At 41.4% G+C, this 20,432-nt stretch overlaps 1 protein-coding gene across 4 annotated transcripts in view; it reads left to right on the top strand.

The window, feature by feature from the left end:
• The window catches only part of FILIP1 (filamin A interacting protein 1), a 175,827-nt gene that overhangs the window by 120,426 nt on the left and 34,969 nt on the right, over positions 1 to 20,432 (top strand). For all 4 annotated transcript variants that reach the window (XM_044289440.1, XM_044289443.1, XM_044289439.1 and 1 more), the window contains exons 3-4: positions 17,228 to 17,401; positions 19,575 to 19,753. In XM_044289440.1, the coding sequence (XP_044145375.1) occupies positions 17,228 to 17,401; positions 19,575 to 19,753 (353 nt within the window). The remainder of the gene's footprint in view (positions 1 to 17,227; positions 17,402 to 19,574; positions 19,754 to 20,432) is intronic.

Here is a 20,432-nt window from a genome sequence, read left to right as displayed (position 1 = left end):
GAATAGGGGTAGGCATTCAGGGGCGGATTGGGAATTTAAAGTGGTGCTGAAAAAAAAACTAAAAGTGGCCCTATGTTCTAGCCAGGCCCAGATTTACAGAAGATGGGGCCAACACGAGTAGGCAGGGTCAACTCAAGTAGGTGGGGCCAGAATACCATAGAGAAAGCAGTATATTGTGCTGTAATTTTTTATTATTATATATATATATATATATATATATATATATATATATATTTTTTTTTACTTATTATACCACAGAGTAGAGGTTTTTGTCCTGCCGTCCGGTGCCAAAGGACCTGACATAAGGAGGGTTGCAAAGGCGGGCAGTTGCGCATTATCAGGGGTGAGGCGGGCATATTGTGTCATGATGATAAGATTACAGCAGGGCCAGCGGCGGCCGTCTCCCTCAGTACAATACACATCGCGTCCGCCTGCAGCCCTGTGATTATCATGACAATGGCACGATAATGATCTTGCAGCAGGCTGACTGCGGCCTGTAATGTGTACTGTAATGAGGGCGCCGGGATGCTGCTGGCCCTGCTGTAATCTTATCATCATGACATAATGTATTAAGGCAGGCATGTCCAAACTGCAGCCCTCCAGCTGTTGCAAAACTACAACTCCCAGCATGCCTGGATAGATTACAGCTATTAGGGCATGCTGGGAGTTGTAGTTTTGCAACAGCTGGAGGGCCGCAGTTTGGACATGCCTGTATTAAGGAAAGGACTCCGCCAGCCCAGAGCATACTGTAGGCAATCGGACCTCTGGGAGGTTTCCTGGTAGGGTACATTGCCAATCCACCTCTGCTTGCATTTCTTAGCTCTTGCACCCTGGAAAAGCGAGGACCCGTGCCCAGACAGGTCAGGGGAAAAATCTGTTTTCAACAAGAAGACGCTTTTGAATAGAGTTCCATGTAAACTGTGTGCGTAAAAATACATACATTAATGAAAATGTCCATGTTCCTAGTTTGTCTCCTTCTGTAAAAGAAAATTCCTGTTTTTTTATCGGATACAAGCTTATTTTTAGTTTGAGACTTACAGCAACCAAAGGGAATCATTATTCAACCATAATGGTTGTATACCAATTAGACACAGATGTATCCCCTATCCTTTGTTACTCCTCTCACACAATAAATAATTACCATATTATTGGCTTTCCCAGTAGAAATAAACAATCATCTGTAGATGTTGTGAATAGTGGAAACCAGAGCCGGCTTGTAACATCTGTGCTGTCACTATAGAGTGTCATTATTTATTACTAGATTAGAGTGGTTCTATAGCAACACTTAGGGTCCATTCACACGTCGTAGTGTATTGTAGATCCGCAAATTACGGATCCGTAATACACCCGGCCGGCACCCCTATAGAACTGCCTATTCTTGTCCGCAATTGCGAACAAGAATAGGACATGTTCTATTTTTTTTGGAGCCGCGGACTGGAAGTTTGGGGCCGCGCTCCGGAAATGCGGATGCGGACAGCACACTGTGTGCTGTCTGCATCCATTCCTGCCTCATAGAGAATGAATGGGTCCGCACCTGTTCCGGATAATTGCAGAATGGGCGTAGACACATTCTACGGACGTGTGAATGAACCCTTAGAAAGATGGATGATTCTTTGCTGCTGAGGTGTGCAAACAAGGGATTTCTATAGTTGTGTAAGGCTACATTCACATCTCCGGCAACCTGATCCCGCAGACTGTTCAGACAGAGAACAGCCTGCCAGAGTTCACCGGATCCGGCATTGCCGGGTACTGCTGTTAACCGCCGGACACCAGAGACTAGTGATGACTCCCAGCATTCTTCAATAATTTCTGTGGAGTTCTGAGAACAGCCAGGAAAGTGTGCATCTTGGGAGTTGTAGTTTTACCACAGCTGGAGTGCCAGTGGGTAGCCATTACAGCCATAGACTATAATGGGATCCAGCAGGGACCTCAACGCTTCTCTGTTGCAACAGCGTGCTGGATCAGGTTACTGGAGATGTAAACATAGCCTAACATGATCATCATACATGACCATGGCCTTCTCAGAAGTGTATTGAAGGGAATACATTTACTTACATTGTGGCTTCTTTATATTTCTCTTTAATATACCATTGGTTGTGTTTTCAACTGAGATAAAGAATAATGAGTCAAAAATAGGTGCAATAAATAAACGTTATGTATATAAAGGCTAACAATACAATAGCATTCTACATTTGTTGTAAATAGTAGGAAGCTGCAGGGACCATTGTGGCAGGCGCAGCACTATGAAGTGCCTTTGCACTGTGGCATTAGAAGAATTTTGATATCTCTGACTTTTTAGTCTAACCAGACTATTACTCTGTAATTGCTCTAGCACCGTTCTATGGAAACAGTAGGTTTAAAGGGCACACCAAATGCTTGAAATAACTTCTTTATTAACTTCAACTTTTTTTCATATATAACACTGCCACCTCCACAGCAGATAGTCCATGTACATCACACGTGTTGAAAAGATATCACAAAATGACGGTATGCATAAGATGGTGGTTCAACTGTAAATTTTGTCATTCAGCATAAAATGGTGGATATATTTCTCTTTTGAGTACCTGTACTCTCACTTTAAGTTATTTAAGCACTCTATGATCTCTCTGAGAGGTATATCTGAGGTCTAACTAATAGTTCACTTGCTGAATTTGGTCGCAATTTGCAGTATGCAGTTAGCAGTAACTATTTGCAGATTGGTTAAGTATGATCTGGTATGGTTGTATGCAATTTGTAATTTGAATTTGTATGTGAACTTTGTAGTTTGCAATTGGTGGAACTGTAAGTAAACACATATATAACTGGTTCAGTATACAGTTCTAATCACTATATTAACAGCAGGAACATTATATAACTGTTTTAAATACCTATTTTGGCCTCTCTGCTTCCATAAAATACAGCTCTTAGTGGAGTGAATGTCTGTTCAGCTTCTCTCCTCTGGTGTAATGATTCTAGCAGCTCCTGCTAGGGGAATTTACCACACAGGCTGTGTGTGAGGCTGGCTGTGATTGGTCAAAATTCTTGCTGTGTGAGGCTAGCTGTGATTGGTCAAGACTCCTGCCCAGCAACAACAGTTTAACTCTATGCTTTCTGTTGTTTCTGCTGTGTCATCGAGCTTACCTTACATTATATAATGAATCTTAAAGGCATATTATCTTTTCTGCTTCTGTGAACACAATATATAACAGTTTTATGACATCCAAACACAAAGTCACTGTAAATAACTCTGCTTTTGTCTTTAACACACAAACATAGGAACTGTATTAAGGTTATTGGCAGGTTTAGCTGTATAAACATATAAGCTATATTAACAACCTAGGACAGGTTATAGCTGGCCAGCTACACTCCCACCAAAATTAGCTATAATTCTATGTTCTTAGTGGTAGGATTTGAACATGAATTTGAGGAATTTTCCATCAGGTTCTCATCTTCCAAGTGTCTTTTATCACTCTCAAGTAGAACAACTAACTTCTGTATAGGACGTTCCAATTTGAGTGGAGTAGTGAGACGTTTTCCTTTTTTGTCAAGTTTTGAGTCTCCTATTTGTAACAACACTCTTCTTACTAGTCTATCTTCAGCCTTTTGAACTTCTAGAACTTTGGCCAATTTCCATTGACTTCTAGGTAAATCTTTTTCTTTCACTAACATTATGTTACCAACTTGGACATTTCTTCTGGGTGTTTGCCATTTACTTCTTAGCATCAGATTGGCTAAGTACTTATTCCTCCATCTATTCCAAAACTGATAGCTACTGAAATCTTCTCCATCTTTTAGCATATAAATCCTCCTTGGTGAACTTGCCAGGTGGTGGCTGTATGTAATTAGACCTAAAGGGATTCTGTCACCTCCCCTCAGCCAAAAAACGATTTAAAAGCAGCCATGCAGCACAGCTTACCTGGATTAGGCTGTGCTCTTTTATCTTGAAATCCGTCCAGCAGTTACTGCAAAAAACGACTTTGATCGATATGTAAATGTGTCCTGAAGGTGCCCAGAGGGGCGGTTTTTTCTTCTTAGTGAGCCCAGTACCGCCCCTCTTTCAGTGCCCAGCCCGCCTTCCTTGTACTTTCTAACCGCCGCCCCCAGCCTGCCACAGCCTCTCCTCCCTCTCCTCCCCCTCCCTCACGCCGAACGAAGTCTCGCACAGGCGCAGTACCCACTGAGGGCTGCGCCTGTGCGATCATCAGGAGACTGAGGGCGGCAGCTTCATCTTCGTCACTGGGCATGCGCCGAGCCCAGTGACGTCCGATGTTAGCTCTTTCCCTCAGTCAGCCTGGTAGGAAGCGCAGAGGATTGCCGATCGGCTGCTGCACCCTGCGCTTTCTCCAGTCTGCCTGCCACAGTGAAGACGGCCAGCGATTTCTTTCCCCACCCTCCCTTCAGGAAAGAAATAAGTATTTGTTGGGGCGAATTAGGTATTATTATATTAAGTAAAGCTTTACTGAATTTATACATTTTCACTGAGCAAAAACAAATACTTATTTCTTTCCTGAAGGGAGGGTGGGGAAAGAAATCGCTGGCCGTCTTCACTGTGGCAGGCAGACTGGAGAAAGCGCAGGGTGCAGCAGCCGATCGGCAATCCTCTGCGCTTCCTACCAGGCTGACTGAGGGAAAGAGCTAACATCGGACGTCACTGGGCTCGGCGCATGCCCAGTGACGAAGATGAAGCTGCCGCCCTCAGTCTCCTGATGATCGCACAGGCGCAGCCCTCAGTGGGTACTGCGCCTGTGCGAGACTTCGTTCGGCGTGAGGGAGGGGGAGGAGAGGGAGGAGAGGCTGTGGCAGGCTGGGGGCGGCGGTTAGAAAGTACAAGGAAGGCGGGCTGGGCACTGAAAGAGGGGCGGTACTGGGCTCACTAAGAAGAAAAAAACGCCCCTCTGGGCACCTTCAGGACACATTTACATATCGATCAAAGTCGTTTTTTGCGGTAACTGCTGGACGGATTTCAAGATAAAAGAGCACAGCCTAATCCAGGTAAGCTGTGCTGCATGGCTGCTTTTAAATCGTTTTTTGGCTTAGGAGAGGTGACAGAATCCCTTTAAGGTAAATTTTGTCATTCAGCATAAAATGGTGGATATATTTCTCTTTTGAGTACCTGTACTCTCACTTTAAGTTATTTAAGCACTCTATGATCTCTCTGAGAGGTATATCTGAGGTCTAACTAATAGTTCACTTGCTGAATTTGGTCGCAATTTGCAGTATGCAGTTAGCAGTAACTATTTGCAGATTGGTTAAGTATGATCTGGTATGGTTGTATGCAATTTGTAATTTGAATTTGTATGTGAACTTTGTAGTTTGCAATTGGTGGAACTGTAAGTAAACACATATATAACTGGTTCAGTATACAGTTCTAATCACTATATTAACAGCAGGAACATTATATAACTGTTTTAAATACCTATTTTGGCCTCTCTGCTTCCATAAAATACAGCTCTTAGTGGAGTGAATGTCTGTTCAGCTTCTCTCCTCTGGTGTAATGATTCTAGCAGCTCCTGCTAGGGGAATTTACCACACAGGCTGTGTGTGAGGCTGGCTGTGATTGGTCAAAATTCTTGCTGTGTGAGGCTAGCTGTGATTGGTCAAGACTCCTGCCCAGCAACAACAGTTTAACTCTATGCTTTCTGTTGTTTCTGCTGTGTCATCGAGCTTACCTTACATTATATAATGAATCTTAAAGGCATATTATCTTTTCTGCTTCTGTGAACACAATATATAACAGTTTTATGACATCCAAACACAAAGTCACTGTAAATAACTCTGCTTTTGTCTTTAACACACAAACATAGGAACTGTATTAAGGTTATTGGCAGGTTTAGCTGTATAAACATATAAGCTATATTAACAACCTAGGACAGGTTATAGCTGGCCAGCTACACTCCCACCAAAATTAGCTATAATTCTATGTTCTTAGTGGTAGGATTTGAACATGAATTTGAGGAATTTTCCATCAGGTTCTCATCTTCCAAGTGTCTTTTATCACTCTCAAGTAGAACAACTAACTTCTGTATAGGACGTTCCAATTTGAGTGGAGTAGTGAGACGTTTTCCTTTTTTGTCAAGTTTTGAGTCTCCTATTTGTAACAACACTCTTCTTACTAGTCTATCTTCAGCCTTTTGAACTTCTAGAACTTTGGCCAATTTCCATTGACTTCTAGGTAAATCTTTTTCTTTCACTAACATTATGTTACCAACTTGGACATTTCTTCTGGGTGTTTGCCATTTACTTCTTAGCATCAGATTGGCTAAGTACTTATTCCTCCATCTATTCCAAAACTGATAGCTACTGAAATCTTCTCCATCTTTTAGCATATAAATCCTCCTTGGTGAACTTGCCAGGTGGTGGCTGTATGTAATTAGACCTAAAGGGATTCTGTCACCTCCCCTCAGCCAAAAAACGATTTAAAAGCAGCCATGCAGCACAGCTTACCTGGATTAGGCTGTGCTCTTTTATCTTGAAATCCGTCCAGCAGTTACTGCAAAAAACGACTTTGATCGATATGTAAATGTGTCCTGAAGGTGCCCAGAGGGGCGGTTTTTTCTTCTTAGTGAGCCCAGTACCGCCCCTCTTTCAGTGCCCAGCCCGCCTTCCTTGTACTTTCTAACCGCCGCCCCCAGCCTGCCACAGCCTCTCCTCCCTCTCCTCCCCCTCCCTCACGCCGAACGAAGTCTCGCACAGGCGCAGTACCCACTGAGGGCTGCGCCTGTGCGATCATCAGGAGACTGAGGGCGGCAGCTTCATCTTCGTCACTGGGCATGCGCCGAGCCCAGTGACGTCCGATGTTAGCTCTTTCCCTCAGTCAGCCTGGTAGGAAGCGCAGAGGATTGCCGATCGGCTGCTGCACCCTGCGCTTTCTCCAGTCTGCCTGCCACAGTGAAGACGGCCAGCGATTTCTTTCCCCACCCTCCCTTCAGGAAAGAAATAAGTATTTGTTGGGGCGAATTAGGTATTATTATATTAAGTAAAGCTTTACTGAATTTATACATTTTCACTGAGCAAAAACAAATACTTATTTCTTTCCTGAAGGGAGGGTGGGGAAAGAAATCGCTGGCCGTCTTCACTGTGGCAGGCAGACTGGAGAAAGCGCAGGGTGCAGCAGCCGATCGGCAATCCTCTGCGCTTCCTACCAGGCTGACTGAGGGAAAGAGCTAACATCGGACGTCACTGGGCTCGGCGCATGCCCAGTGACGAAGATGAAGCTGCCGCCCTCAGTCTCCTGATGATCGCACAGGCGCAGCCCTCAGTGGGTACTGCGCCTGTGCGAGACTTCGTTCGGCGTGAGGGAGGGGGAGGAGAGGGAGGAGAGGCTGTGGCAGGCTGGGGGCGGCGGTTAGAAAGTACAAGGAAGGCGGGCTGGGCACTGAAAGAGGGGCGGTACTGGGCTCACTAAGAAGAAAAAAACGCCCCTCTGGGCACCTTCAGGACACATTTACATATCGATCAAAGTCGTTTTTTGCGGTAACTGCTGGACGGATTTCAAGATAAAAGAGCACAGCCTAATCCAGGTAAGCTGTGCTGCATGGCTGCTTTTAAATCGTTTTTTGGCTTAGGAGAGGTGACAGAATCCCTTTAAGGTGAAGTAGATGGTTGGGAGTTAAAGGGTCCAAACTTATTGGATTGTTGATATTATCAACTGTAAGTGGACGACTGTTAACAATAGACATTACTTCATAGAATAGGGTCTCTAAGTGAAGCATCATCTATTCTTCCGACATTCTTTTTCAACACTGAACTTGTCACAGGGATTTTGTGTATAGAGCTTATGCCATGGGTTGCTAGATGGCCGCTAGCACATCCGCAATACCCAGTCCCCATAGCTCTCTGTGCTTTTATTGTGTAAAAAAAACGATTTGACACACATGCAAATTAACCTGAGATGAGTCCTGTCCCTGAGATTAGTCAGGGACAGGACTTATCTCAGGTTAATTTGCACATGTATCAAATCGTTTTTTTTACACAATAAAAGCGCAGAGAGCTATGGGGACTGGATATTGCGGATGTGCTAGCAACCCATGTCCTAAGCTCTATACACAAAATCCCGGTGACAGGTTCCCTTTAACACATTTCTTACAGTTCTGATTTGTCTTTCCCAAACTCCTCCTGTATGGCTTGCATGTGGAGCATTCATGTGAAAATCACACTGTTTCTCTAACAAATACTCAGTTACTTTTTCTTTATCGATCTCTTTTAGAGCTTTCTTCAATTCATTCTTTGCTCCGACAAAATTAGATCCTTGGTCAGATCTAAGCTCTCTGACGGTACCTGGCTATGAAACATCTTAAGTCGTTGATAAATGCATCAGTTGACATACAGTTGCAAGAAAAAGTATGTGAACCCTTTGGAATGAGATGGATTTCTGCACAAATTGGTCATAAAATGTGATCTTCATCTAAGTCACAACAATAGACAATCACAGTCTGCTTAAACTAATAACACACAAAGAATTAAATGTTACCATGTTTTTATTGAACACACCATGTAAACATTCACAGTGCAGGTGGGAAAAGTATGTGAACCCCTAGACTAATGACATCTCCAAGAGCTAATTGGAGTGAGGTGTCAGCCAACTGGAGTCCAATCAGCGAAATGAGATTGGAGGTGTTGGTTACAGCTGCCCTGCCCTGTAAAAAACACACACCAGTTCTGACAAGAAGCATTGCCTGATGTGAATGATGCATCGCACAAAAGAGCTCTCAGAAGACCTACGATTAAGAATTGTTGACTTGCATAAAGCTGGAAAGGGTTATAAAAGTATCTCCAAAAGCCTTGCTGTTCATCAGTCCACGGTAAGACAAATTGTCTATAAATGGAGAAAGTTCAGCACTGCTGCTACTCTCCCTAGGAGTGGTCGTCCTGTAAAGTTGACTGCAAGAGCACAGCACAGACTGCTCAATGAGGTGAAGAAGAATCCTAGAGTGTCAGCTAAAGACTTACAAAAGTCTCTGGCATATGCTAACATCCCTGTTAGCGAATCTACGATACGTAAAACACTAAACAAGAATGGATTTCATGCGAGGATACCACAAAGGAAGCCACTGCTGTCCAAACAAAACATTGCTGCACATTTACAGTTTGCACAAGAGCACCTGAATGTTCCACAGCAGTACTGGCAAAATATTCTGTGGACAGATGAAACCAAAGTTGAGTTTTCTGGAAGAAACGCACAACACTATGTGTGGAGAAAAAGAGGCACAGCACACCAACATCAAAACCTCATCCCAACTGTGAAGTATGGTGGTAGGGGCATCATGGTTTGGGTCTGCTTTGCTGCGTCAGGGCCTGGACGGATTGCTATCATCGAAGGAAAAATGAATTCCCAAGTTTATCAAGAGATAAGATCAGGTGAACTTAAGGCCATCTGTCCACCAGCTGAACCTTAACAGAAGATGGGTGTTGCAACAAGACAATGACCCAAAGCATAGAAGTAAATCAACAACAGAATGGCTTAAACAGAAGAAAATACGCCCAGTCAGAGTCCTGACCTCAACCCGATTTAGATGCAATAGCATGACCTCAAGAAAGATATTCACACCAGACTTCCCAAGAATATTGCTGAACTGAAACAGTTCTGTAAAGAGGAATGGTCAAGAATTACTTCTGACCGTTGTGCACGTCTGATCTGCAACTACAGGAAACGTTTGGTTGAAATTATTGCTGCCAAAAGAGGGTTCAACCAGTTATTAAATCCAAGGGTTCACATACTTTTTCCACCTGCACTGTCAATGTTTACATGGTGTGTTCAATAAAAACATGGTAACATTAAATTCTTTGTGTGTTATTAGTTTAATCAGACTGTGATGTCTATTGCTGTGACTTAGATGAAGATCAGATCACATTTTATGACCAATTTGTGCAGAAATCCATATTATTCCGAAGGGTTCACTTACTTTTACTTGCAACTGTATCTTCTAACATTTCCAGGTGAATTGCTCTGGAGCTTAGACATGTAAATATTAGTCCATATCTCTTGTACTCCTTGCAGTTCTGTTTGGTGATGAATGGGCCAAAACAATCCATTCCGCTATAAAGAAATGGTGGTGAAGGGTTTACACGATCTGCCAGTAAATCTGCCATTCTTTGTTCTTCTGTAGGTCTACATGCCTTTCTGCAGACTACACATTTAATTATATACTTTGCTATAACTTTGCTCCTTTTCACTATCCAGTAACCACCTTCTCTCAAACAGCTTTGGGTAAAGCTTCTTTCTTGATGCAAGGATTTGTTGTGGTAGTGATCAATAATCAATCTTGTGAAGGTAGAGTTTTTGGGTAGACTTGCTAGATGCTTCACTTTGCTAGGTAACGATGCATTTTCCAGTCTTCCTCCCACCTTTAGTATACCATCCTGCAGAACAAGATTAAGCGTGTACAATGGGTGGTTGTTTGAAAGCCTTTTAGGTTCTTGACTAAGTCTCTGGAACTCTTCACTGTAGAATCTCTATTGAATGAGTCTTATGACTGTTTCTTCAGCTTTTATTCTATCTTCTACATTCAACAATTCCTTCTTTCTGATTCCCTTTGCCAAATGTTGTATTCGAGCTACTACGTTTATGATCGTATTCCATTTTGAACATCTGGCTAGTTTTCAAGTATGTCAGCTTGACACTTGGCAGCAGTGCTCAATAATATTTGTACGACTTTTACTTCTGGATCACCCATAGACAATTCTGTGTAACCTTTACTGGGCCTGATTTGCTTTTCCCAAACGAACTCTGGGCTTTTGAACCAATTAGAATTTTTCTATTCTGTTACATTCAGGCCTCTTGAAGCATGATCTGCTGGGTTAGGCTTTGTGTCAATGTGATGCCAATGTTCTGGATTTGTTATTTCCTGAATTTTCTGAACTCTGTTGGCGGCAAAGATATTGAATCTTCGGGCTTCGTTGCCTATGTATCCTAGGACAACTTGTGAGTCTGTCCAAAAATTTTCTTCATCTATTTTCAATTCCAATTCTTCTCTCAGAAACATGCTTACTGATGCTGAAATAACAGCTGCTATCAGTTCAAGTCTTGGTATAGTCTGAATACTGGAAGGTGCAACTCTGACCTTTTCCATAACCAGGGAACAGTGTATATTTTCTTCTCTCTTATGTAGGAGCACTGACCATAACCATAATTACTGGCATCTGAAAAGTGATAAAGTTCTATTTTCTTGTACTGTCCAAAATCTTGAGGTACAAAACATCTGGGTATCCGAACTTCTCTCAAGTTTTGCAGGTCTCTTATCCAACTCTCCAACCTTGGCCCCAATTTTTGAGGTATGGGCTTATCCCATCCCAACTTCTGTCTGCATAATTCTTGTAGTATTTCTTTTGCTCTGAGGATTACTGGGGCCAAGAATTCCAATGGATCATATATAGAAGTCACTGCGGAAAGAGTGGTATGGTACGTCTAGTTGCAATTTTCTCTTTAATAGATACTTCAAAGAAGAACTTGTCATTCTCTACATTCCATCCCATGTCATTCTCTACATTCCACCAATTAGAATTTTTATATTCTGTTACATTCAGGCCTCTTGAAGCATGATCTGCTGGGTTACGCTTTGTGTCAATGTGATGCCAATGTTCTGGATTTGTTATTTCCTGAATTTTCTGAACTCTGTTGGCGGCAAAGATATGGAATCTTCGGGCTTCGTTGCCTATGTATCCTAGGACAACTTGTGAGTCTGTCCAAAAATTTTCTTCATCTATTTTCAATTCCAATTCTTCTCTCAGAAACATGCTTACTGATGCTGAAATAACAGCTGCTATCAGTTCAAGTCTTGGTATAGTCTGAATACTGGTAGGTGCAACTCTGACCTTTTCCATAACCAGGGAACAGTGTATTTTTTCTTCTCTCTTATGTAGGAGCACTGACCATAACCATAATTACTGGCATCTGAAAAGTGATAAAGTTCTATTTTTTGTACTGTCCGAAATCTTGAGGTACAAAACATCTGGGTATCCGAAATTCTCTCAAGTTTTGCAGGTCTCTTATCCAACTCTCCAACCTTGGCCCCAATTTTTGAAGTATGGGCTTATCTTAACCCAACTTCTGTCTGCATAATTCTTGTAGTATTTATTTTGCTCTGAGGATTACTGGGGCCAAGAATTCCAATGGATCATATATAGAAGTCACTGCGGAAAGAATGGTATGGTACGTCTAGTTGCAATTTTCTCTTTAATAGATACTTCAAAGAAGAACTTGTCATTCTCTACATTCCATCCCAATCCAAGTACGTACTGGACTGGAAGATGATCATAATTTAGATATACATTCTACATTGACGATGCACGTTCAATTCATTGATGATGCACGTTGATCAAAGATTCTGGCGACCGGGGTGGGGGTTGTTTGCAGCCTATAGCAGGCTGTGACGGGATGAGTCTCTCTAGCATCGCATGTGATGATAGGAAGGCTCATCCTCGTTGCGGCCTGCTATTGGATGCCCAACGCAATATCCCCTAAGCTAGTTTTCCTTTGCACCAGTTTTGATAAATCTCCCCCTATGTGTTGTCTATAATGACATGTTAGGCTGGGGCAGTAATTGTCTGCAGCAATGACGTGTCTTATCCAAGCAGGAACAGACCAGTATCACAGAGAACAACTTTAGAGAAAAGGGTTAATATAACATGTTTTTTTATTTTAAAACATTTTAGAGACTTTCTTCATTCTTTCAGTATATTGCACCTTGGTACACAGGCTCCTTGCAGCGCGGTAATATAGATCCAGGGTGCTCTGTGTACCACAATACTACATGGTCATTCTCCTCTAGAATGAATGCCATGATTTCACAGGAATAAAATTAAAAGCATATGGAGGTACAGTAAGGCCACAGAATTACATCCCCATACAGCTCTTACACTTATTTGTTTTATGATTTGTATGTGTTATCAGTTCTTTTACTGTTTTTCTAATATTCCATTACAATAAAATGTAATTATAACATTTCTTTAATTGTTTGAATATTCTTTCAGAAGAACCAACCTCCACCAGTGCATGGAAAGTATTCCCTGCTTCTGAATGTTGTCACTGTTTTTCCTACATCAGTCTTGATGTTAGACCAGTTTTAGATATTATCCTCTGCCTTCCCCTGCCACACAGGTCTACTGTGAAAAACGTTGTCATTACTCCTGGAAGTCTGTGCAAGACTAGGACACTCAATGTATGTCCTATAGGCTTACACAGAGAGACTTCTGGACTTAGATAGTCAGACTGTGGGTCACATGTTGCAATGGTGGACCAGAAACATTTCTAGTCTAGGAAAAAACGAAACCATTGTTAGAAGAGTTGCATGAGTGATATCTTCCTGTTATAGACAGTGAGCGTGGACCCACTGTGTCACCTAACCAGTTTGTTTTTAGACTGAACCTAAGAGCATTGTCCTGGTGATCTCCTGGTATTCTCCCTTTATCCCCTGTACAGGGATAAGGTCTTCACTGCAGGGAACCAACCAGTCTGGCATCTTATGGAGTAGTCCTGGTGTAGTTGACAGCTGACCCACGATGGTCAGAGACACCTATGCAAAGCACAAATGTTTAGACGACACTTGAAGTCAGGAAACTAGGCCTAGGTCATGGCAGGCAGAGTTTGTGCGTCTACCAGAAAATAATCTGAGGTCAGGGCAGGCAGTGTTCATGGGTATCCAAGAAAGTAATCTAAGGTTAAGTCAGGCAGCACAGTATCACAGTATCAGAGTTGGTAAACAGGGAGAAGTTTGGTACATGACAGACAGATAGAACAGCATACCTTCACTGGTTAACTAGACAACTAGAAACTTAGGCGCAGGAAAGGAGTGAGAGAGCAGAGCAGCATTTGTAGCAGAAGCTGATAGAAGCAGTTAGAAGTAGCAAGCAGAAAAGGGGAGTGGTGGCAGCAGAAATGCGAGTAGTAGTAGCTGAATCCATGACTATGGGGAGGCTTGCATGCAATATACTTGGTGTCCTTCCAGAGAAACAAATTCATATGTGTTAAATCACAATATTTCCTGCCTTGCCACAATAAGCAATTATAGAAATGGTCTATTAAAAGATTACACATCTGCAGTAAAAATGCAGCTCTACGGATTAATTACCTTGACCCGCAATGAACTTTGGAGAATTCTCATACATCATGTCATGAGGTTCCCTGCTCAGGTGGAAGGGAATTAACATCAATTAAGTTAAATGAAATCCCACTTTGTGTCAGATATATAAACATAAAGAAAAACATTCCCTCAAGTGTGTGAAGTTAGAGTGTCTGCTGAGCGTGTTATGGGATGTTTCTTGCCAAGCACCAGACTGCAGATAATTAGTGATGTAATTGAAAGCTCCCATGGCCAGCATTCCTCAGAAATCTAGTGACATCATTGATGAAAAGTCCTGGCAGTGAGAGAAGAACACAGATATGTGGGTTGGAAATAATAGTCAGATGTCTAGTGAATATTTGATTTAGCGTTACGCTTGCTATGGGGAGTTCTTAGTCCTTCAAAAGGTTAACGTAAACAAAATGTACCCGCCAAGTTCCATCCTTCAGTATGTAGAACATCTACTTGTACTGATGTGAACTTTTATGTAAAAGATTAATGTAAAGCTAGAGATTGTTGATAAGGAAAGGAACTTGTGAACCCATCTTGTTCTACTTAAGCATTTCCTAATAGTTTTAGACTACTCGGCCGAAGCTCTATATACAAAAATAACAGTGTTATCATCAGGGTTTATAATAAGATCAGGCAGCTCTTGGTAATATTCTTCACAATATTGAAACCGCGCTGCTCTCCAATAACGCCACTCGGACCACTTCAGCATGTGCCGACATTCATCAATACGCCAATTACTGTCTTCTTGCCACACATCTATTCACCTCCCCTATATTGGTCAAGACCAGATAGGCAAAGGTAGTGAAGCACCGCAAACAAGCTTTTATTATACTCACAAACTACAGGCATATCAAACAATTTGACCCGTTTCCCGTCTATCACTAATTAGCGTATTGATGAATGTCGACACATGCTGAAGTGGTCTGAGTGGAGTTATTGTAGAGCAGCGCGGTTTCACTATTGTGAAGAGTTGAACTAGGTGTGAACAGGACCCACCACACCCGTAACCTGCAGCCTTCAAAGTAGAATTGACAATTCGGAATTGATTTTTTGCTTTTATCCTTGGTAATATACAGACCGAGAAAGGCTACTTGATCACTATACTGTATAGGAACTCTAGCACCATCCATTAAAATCTGAATTTTATTTTGAAATCTGTGGATTACACAACAAGTGCCCTGGCTAATCTCCATACATCAATTGCAGGGCTGGACTGGCCCACCAGAGTTCCAGAAGATCCTCTGGTGGGCCCTAGTTCTGACAATACTGGACCAAATAATAAAACAGAGGCCCTTAGGTCCTATGTAGACAAAGGCTTCGGTCATCAGAATAATTTCATCTAGTGGGCCCAAGGGAATTCACTCTGACAATGATAGATTGTATCCCCCCTTCACTTGTACACCTGGGTCTACTTTGGTGGTGACCTGATGTCTTACTTTTATTTTTATACTTGATCATTATGACTGCCAATAGGGCATGGTTTTTTATTTCCTCATGCATTCCATGCCTCTATGAGTTGATGTTCTGACACAGAACAAAATATTTGGTATCTTTACAATTATGTTAGCATGGACAGTCATTTTAAAAACAGATCTACACTGTTTGTCTTATGATTCCCTATTATGGATCATCTAATAAAAGATTGCTCCTTGCTGCTCTGCTCCTCTGCCCTCGGTCCCGTTCCACCATCTTACGTACTTTAGCTGTTTTTACTTCCAGACTGGTATGGACATGGTCACATGTGCCACTGAAGCCAATGTCTGGCGTTAGCTGTGACATGTAGTTACATCTTCCCTATGCTTTTTTTTCTTAATTTGACCTCGCTGTGTACACAAATCACTCTGGTATACACCTTGTCTGTAGTACCTCCTGTTTCTTTATGTTATAGCTGCGGCTGCTTCGCTTACCCTACCTGGTGGTCTGAACCTGCCTCCCACTGTCCCCTTCTAGACGGTCTGGCCACCAGGTCCACTCTGTGCCTCATCTCAGGCTGTGGCCTAACTCCCTAGCCTCCTCTATTGTGCCCATAGGGCATATGCATGTGCTTCCTCTGGCTCTTAAAGGGCCCGCACACAACAGAATCTGGTCCTAGTCCTGGTGTACTTACTTTCCCCTGTGAGGAGGTGCCTGAGCTAAAGGTTCCTTAGCTTGCTACCGTAAGTTCCCTAGGTTGATCTGTTGTCTGCCCATGTACCAAACTTTGCCTGTTTACTGTTCGCTGACACTCTGCTGCCTAACCTAACCTGTGTCTGTTACCAATATTGATTCTACTCTCACCCTTATCGTACTGCATGTACTCAGCTAGCCCTGACCTTGCTTGTCCACAAATTCTGTCTGACCTCTTGGGTGCCCAGGACCAGTGTCTCCAATGGGTTAGCTGTTAACTACACAGAGACAATTCCAGGAGGTAGTGACCTGGTGGTTCCCCTGCAGCAAATTCCAGATCCCTGTATAGGGGTTATATGGTGAATACCAGAGGACCGCCAGGATAAATCCCTTAGGATTACCCCCAATCCAAAGCCATTGGTTAACACAGCAGTTCCACACACACTGTTACCAACCAAACCCATCATGCACTTCTCCAGTCTCTGCCACAGCTCCAGCACCATCCCTAAGAATGCCCTGCTAGTTTATAGCTCCTCCCACCCAGCTGGTTACATAGACACTCCTCTATCACTGCCCCTGCCTTGACACATCCATGGACATAACATCACAGGAAATAAGCAAGAACTGCATGGACATGGTCATGTGACCACATCCTAGAACGAAAGATGATAGGAGCAATAAAGGTAAAAGAAATACATTACAAAATTACAGCACTTTCATAAATGATTAATTTAAAGGACGTTAAAACAAATTGTAAACCCCTTCAATGTATTATTAAGAAATAAAGTAATTGATTGTAAAAACTGTTGAAGAAATTGAATATGGAAATGGTTTACTGCACTGGTGTAGAAGCTGTATGTGGACAGTACACAGGGACGCTTCCTAGCAACATGTCATGCAATATGACTGCAGCCGTCTGTATTTGGCAATGTGAAGTGGATTCGAGAAGAAGTTCTTGTTGAACTAGCCGATGGTTTTAGCTCTTGCACCAAATGTCAATTTATCAGGAATGATTTAGGCTTGTGTTATATAATCTGCAACGCTTCTAATCATATCATATTTCATTTCCACAGGCTAGGGAGGATGTCATTCATATGCTAAAGACAGAGAGAACAAAACCTGAAGTTCTGGAAGCACATTATGGATTTTCAGCTCCTGAGGAGGTCCTGAGAGCACTGCACAGAGATGCTATACTTGCAAAGGAGAAGTCCATAGGAGAAGATGTTTATGAGAAGCCAATGGCAGAGGTACACCAATTACACTGATCACTGGGATCTCATTTTACCATACAGTATTTACTACAAAGATAACTTCACAAGGGTTTTCATCTATCTATCTATCTATCTATCTATCTATCTATCTATCTATCTCTGTCCATTATATATCTTTTTATCTATCTATCTATCTATCTATCTATCTATCTATCTCTATCTATCTATGTATCTATATCTGTCCATTATCTATCTTTTTATCTATCTGTCTATCTGTCTGTCTATCTATCTATCTATCTATCTATCTCTCTATCCATTATATATCTCTTTATCTATCTATTTTATCTATCAATATCTATCTACCTATCTGTTTATCTATTTTTATGTATTATTTATCAATCTCTCTATTAATATCTATCTATCTCTATCCATTATATATCTCTTTATCTATCTATCTATCTATCTAGCTATCTATCTATCTATCTTTATGTATTTTCTATCTATCTCTCTATCAATATCTTTCTATCTATCTGACTATCTCTATCTATTATCGCTATCTATCTATCTATCATCTACTATCTATTAAAAATATCTATGTTTATATGTTTTTTATATATATATATATATATATATATATATATATATATATATGTGTGTATAATAAAAATAATAAAAAAATAAGTTCTGTTATGGAGTGAATAGATAGAGTGATAGATGAGAGATAGATATTAGATAGATAGATAGATAATTCTATCTATTCCCAAAACGTGTGCATGTTTATATGTTATACATACTTCTTTTTGTTCTATTTCTATTAATATATATGAGGCCACTTGGTTTACGGGTCAGTTTACCTTTAAGAAACTGATATGCTGTGCTGAAAACGCCATGTACTTTATGGCATCTTCAAAGCCTCTACTTAATAGTGTCAGAGTATTAATAATACCCACACCACACTAATCCTATCACGTCACCCTTCTCTCCTCATAAAAAGTCAGCATGCTCACTCAGAAACCTCACGGAACATAGTGCAGCCATGGCACATACTCAGCTTGTTATGGACACACCTATGCCTGTCCAATGTATATTCAGTGGCTCTAGAGGTTGTATAATCTCTCTACTCAGTGGCTATATGGACTCCATAATCTAGAAGCAGTGACTAATAGAAGACCTTGTACAATGCCTGTATATCACATGCAATCTATCCTTTCCTTATGAAGCGGTGAAACGGATAGTCTGCTGCAGTCTTTGTCCTGGTCCCTGGAGCTTCAAGCCATTAAAAAAAAATCAGAAAATTAATCAATACTGAATATCAACATTTAGAAGAGTAATACTGTTTTATGTGAAATTGTATATTATACAGGTTAAATATGTTTAATATGAGAATATGCAATGACAGGGAAGGGGACCTGTTATATGGACAGGAGACCACAGATCCCATAATTCCAAGCTGATAGGTGGCATTATTACCAGAGTGCCAGTCAGGGGCGGAAAATTCCCCTTCCCCTCCTTGAGCCCCTTCAGCTATTTAACAGAATGGAGAGATTCCTTAGACAAAAGGTGTAGCCCTACAAAGACTAAGGCTCACTGTTTCTGGTATTTTGCTACTTAAAGGGCTATTTAATGAATCAAATTAATTTATACCTTGTGAAGGACTCCCCATTTTCAGCACAGAATACAAAGTATCACTATGTAATACAAGCTTAAAGATAAGAAGCTTCAGATATGTAAATGGTCAGAAGTCTTTGTAGAGTAGTAATCTTTAGTGCATGAAAGTATCTAATGCAATGGGCAGTGAAGAGAGGAGAAACCTTAGGGGATAGATAAGTAGATATGGGATAGATAGATATCACATAGATAATAGATATTAGATAGAATAGATAGACAGATAGATAGTTAGATATTAGATAGATATTAGATATAAGAGAGGCTAGATTAGATAGATATTAGATAGATAGATATTAGATAGATATTAGATAGATATAAGAGAGGATAGATAGATATTACATAGATAGATAAGAGATATTACATAGATAGACAGACAGATAGATACATATTAGATAGCTAGATAGATAGATATAAGAGAGGATAGATTAGATAGATATTAGATAGATAGATATTAGATAGATATTTCTTTCCCCATGTTACTATGTGCATGTGGCTTTTTCTTACAAATGGACTCACGGAACATTTTATTAAACATGCCCAGCTTGACCGGCTTGAAGAAAAGCAAAAAGAAACGTACAGACGAATGTTAGAACAGCTACTCCTGGCAGAGAAGTGCCATCGCAGGACTGTGTACGAACTGGAAAATGAGAAGCAGAAGCATACGGACTACATGAACAAGAGTGATGACTTCACCAACTTGCTGGAACAAGAACGTGAAAGGTAGGTAGACCACGAGACATCTGAACTACATACCCTCCTGCCATTGTACTCCATGTGCTTGGCTCTTTCCATAGCTCATTTCAATGGAGAGAACAGTGAGCAAGCTCTGTCACCTATGCATTCTATGGCGAGAGGCCATTGTGACTCAGGACCCCCATTTCCCCTACACCTAGCAGCCATTCATAGCATATACTATGGATATGCCATAAATGTTTAAGGTGTTTAAATATTGGGTAGCTGCTGATGTCCTAAAATAATATATAGACACCGCTTCCTCTTCTGCTCTAGCACCGCCATTCCCATATCATAGCTGCAGCAATGAGGGCCATAACGTCTGGTGACCACACACAGTGACATCACTGTTCCCACCTTTGATTGGTTGCAGCAGTTGGGTGTCATTACATTAGCGATGTAACCGGAGAGGACCACTTGACTAGAGGTACTGAGGTGGCAGGGCATGTTAGTTATTTTATGATATAAGCAGCTGTCCGAACTTTTTAAAAATAGAAAACCCCTTTAAGGCTCAATCCTGAAAAATATTGAATAAGCAAATTAGGTTGCCATGTGCATAGTTGTCTCTGGTTAAGTGCTGCAGAGCTCGTCAGATTACGTTTGCCTGATGGAGGCCAGGTACAAAGTTAAAAGTTCATGTTCAAGAAGTTATTAATGCTTTGAAATG

Source organism: Bufo gargarizans, chromosome 4, assembly GCF_014858855.1.
Source record: "Bufo gargarizans isolate SCDJY-AF-19 chromosome 4, ASM1485885v1, whole genome shotgun sequence".
NCBI lineage: Eukaryota > Metazoa > Chordata > Amphibia > Anura > Bufonidae > Bufo > Bufo gargarizans.
Note: the sequence above shows the minus strand (reverse complement) of the source record. Positions and strands in the feature narration are given on the sequence as shown.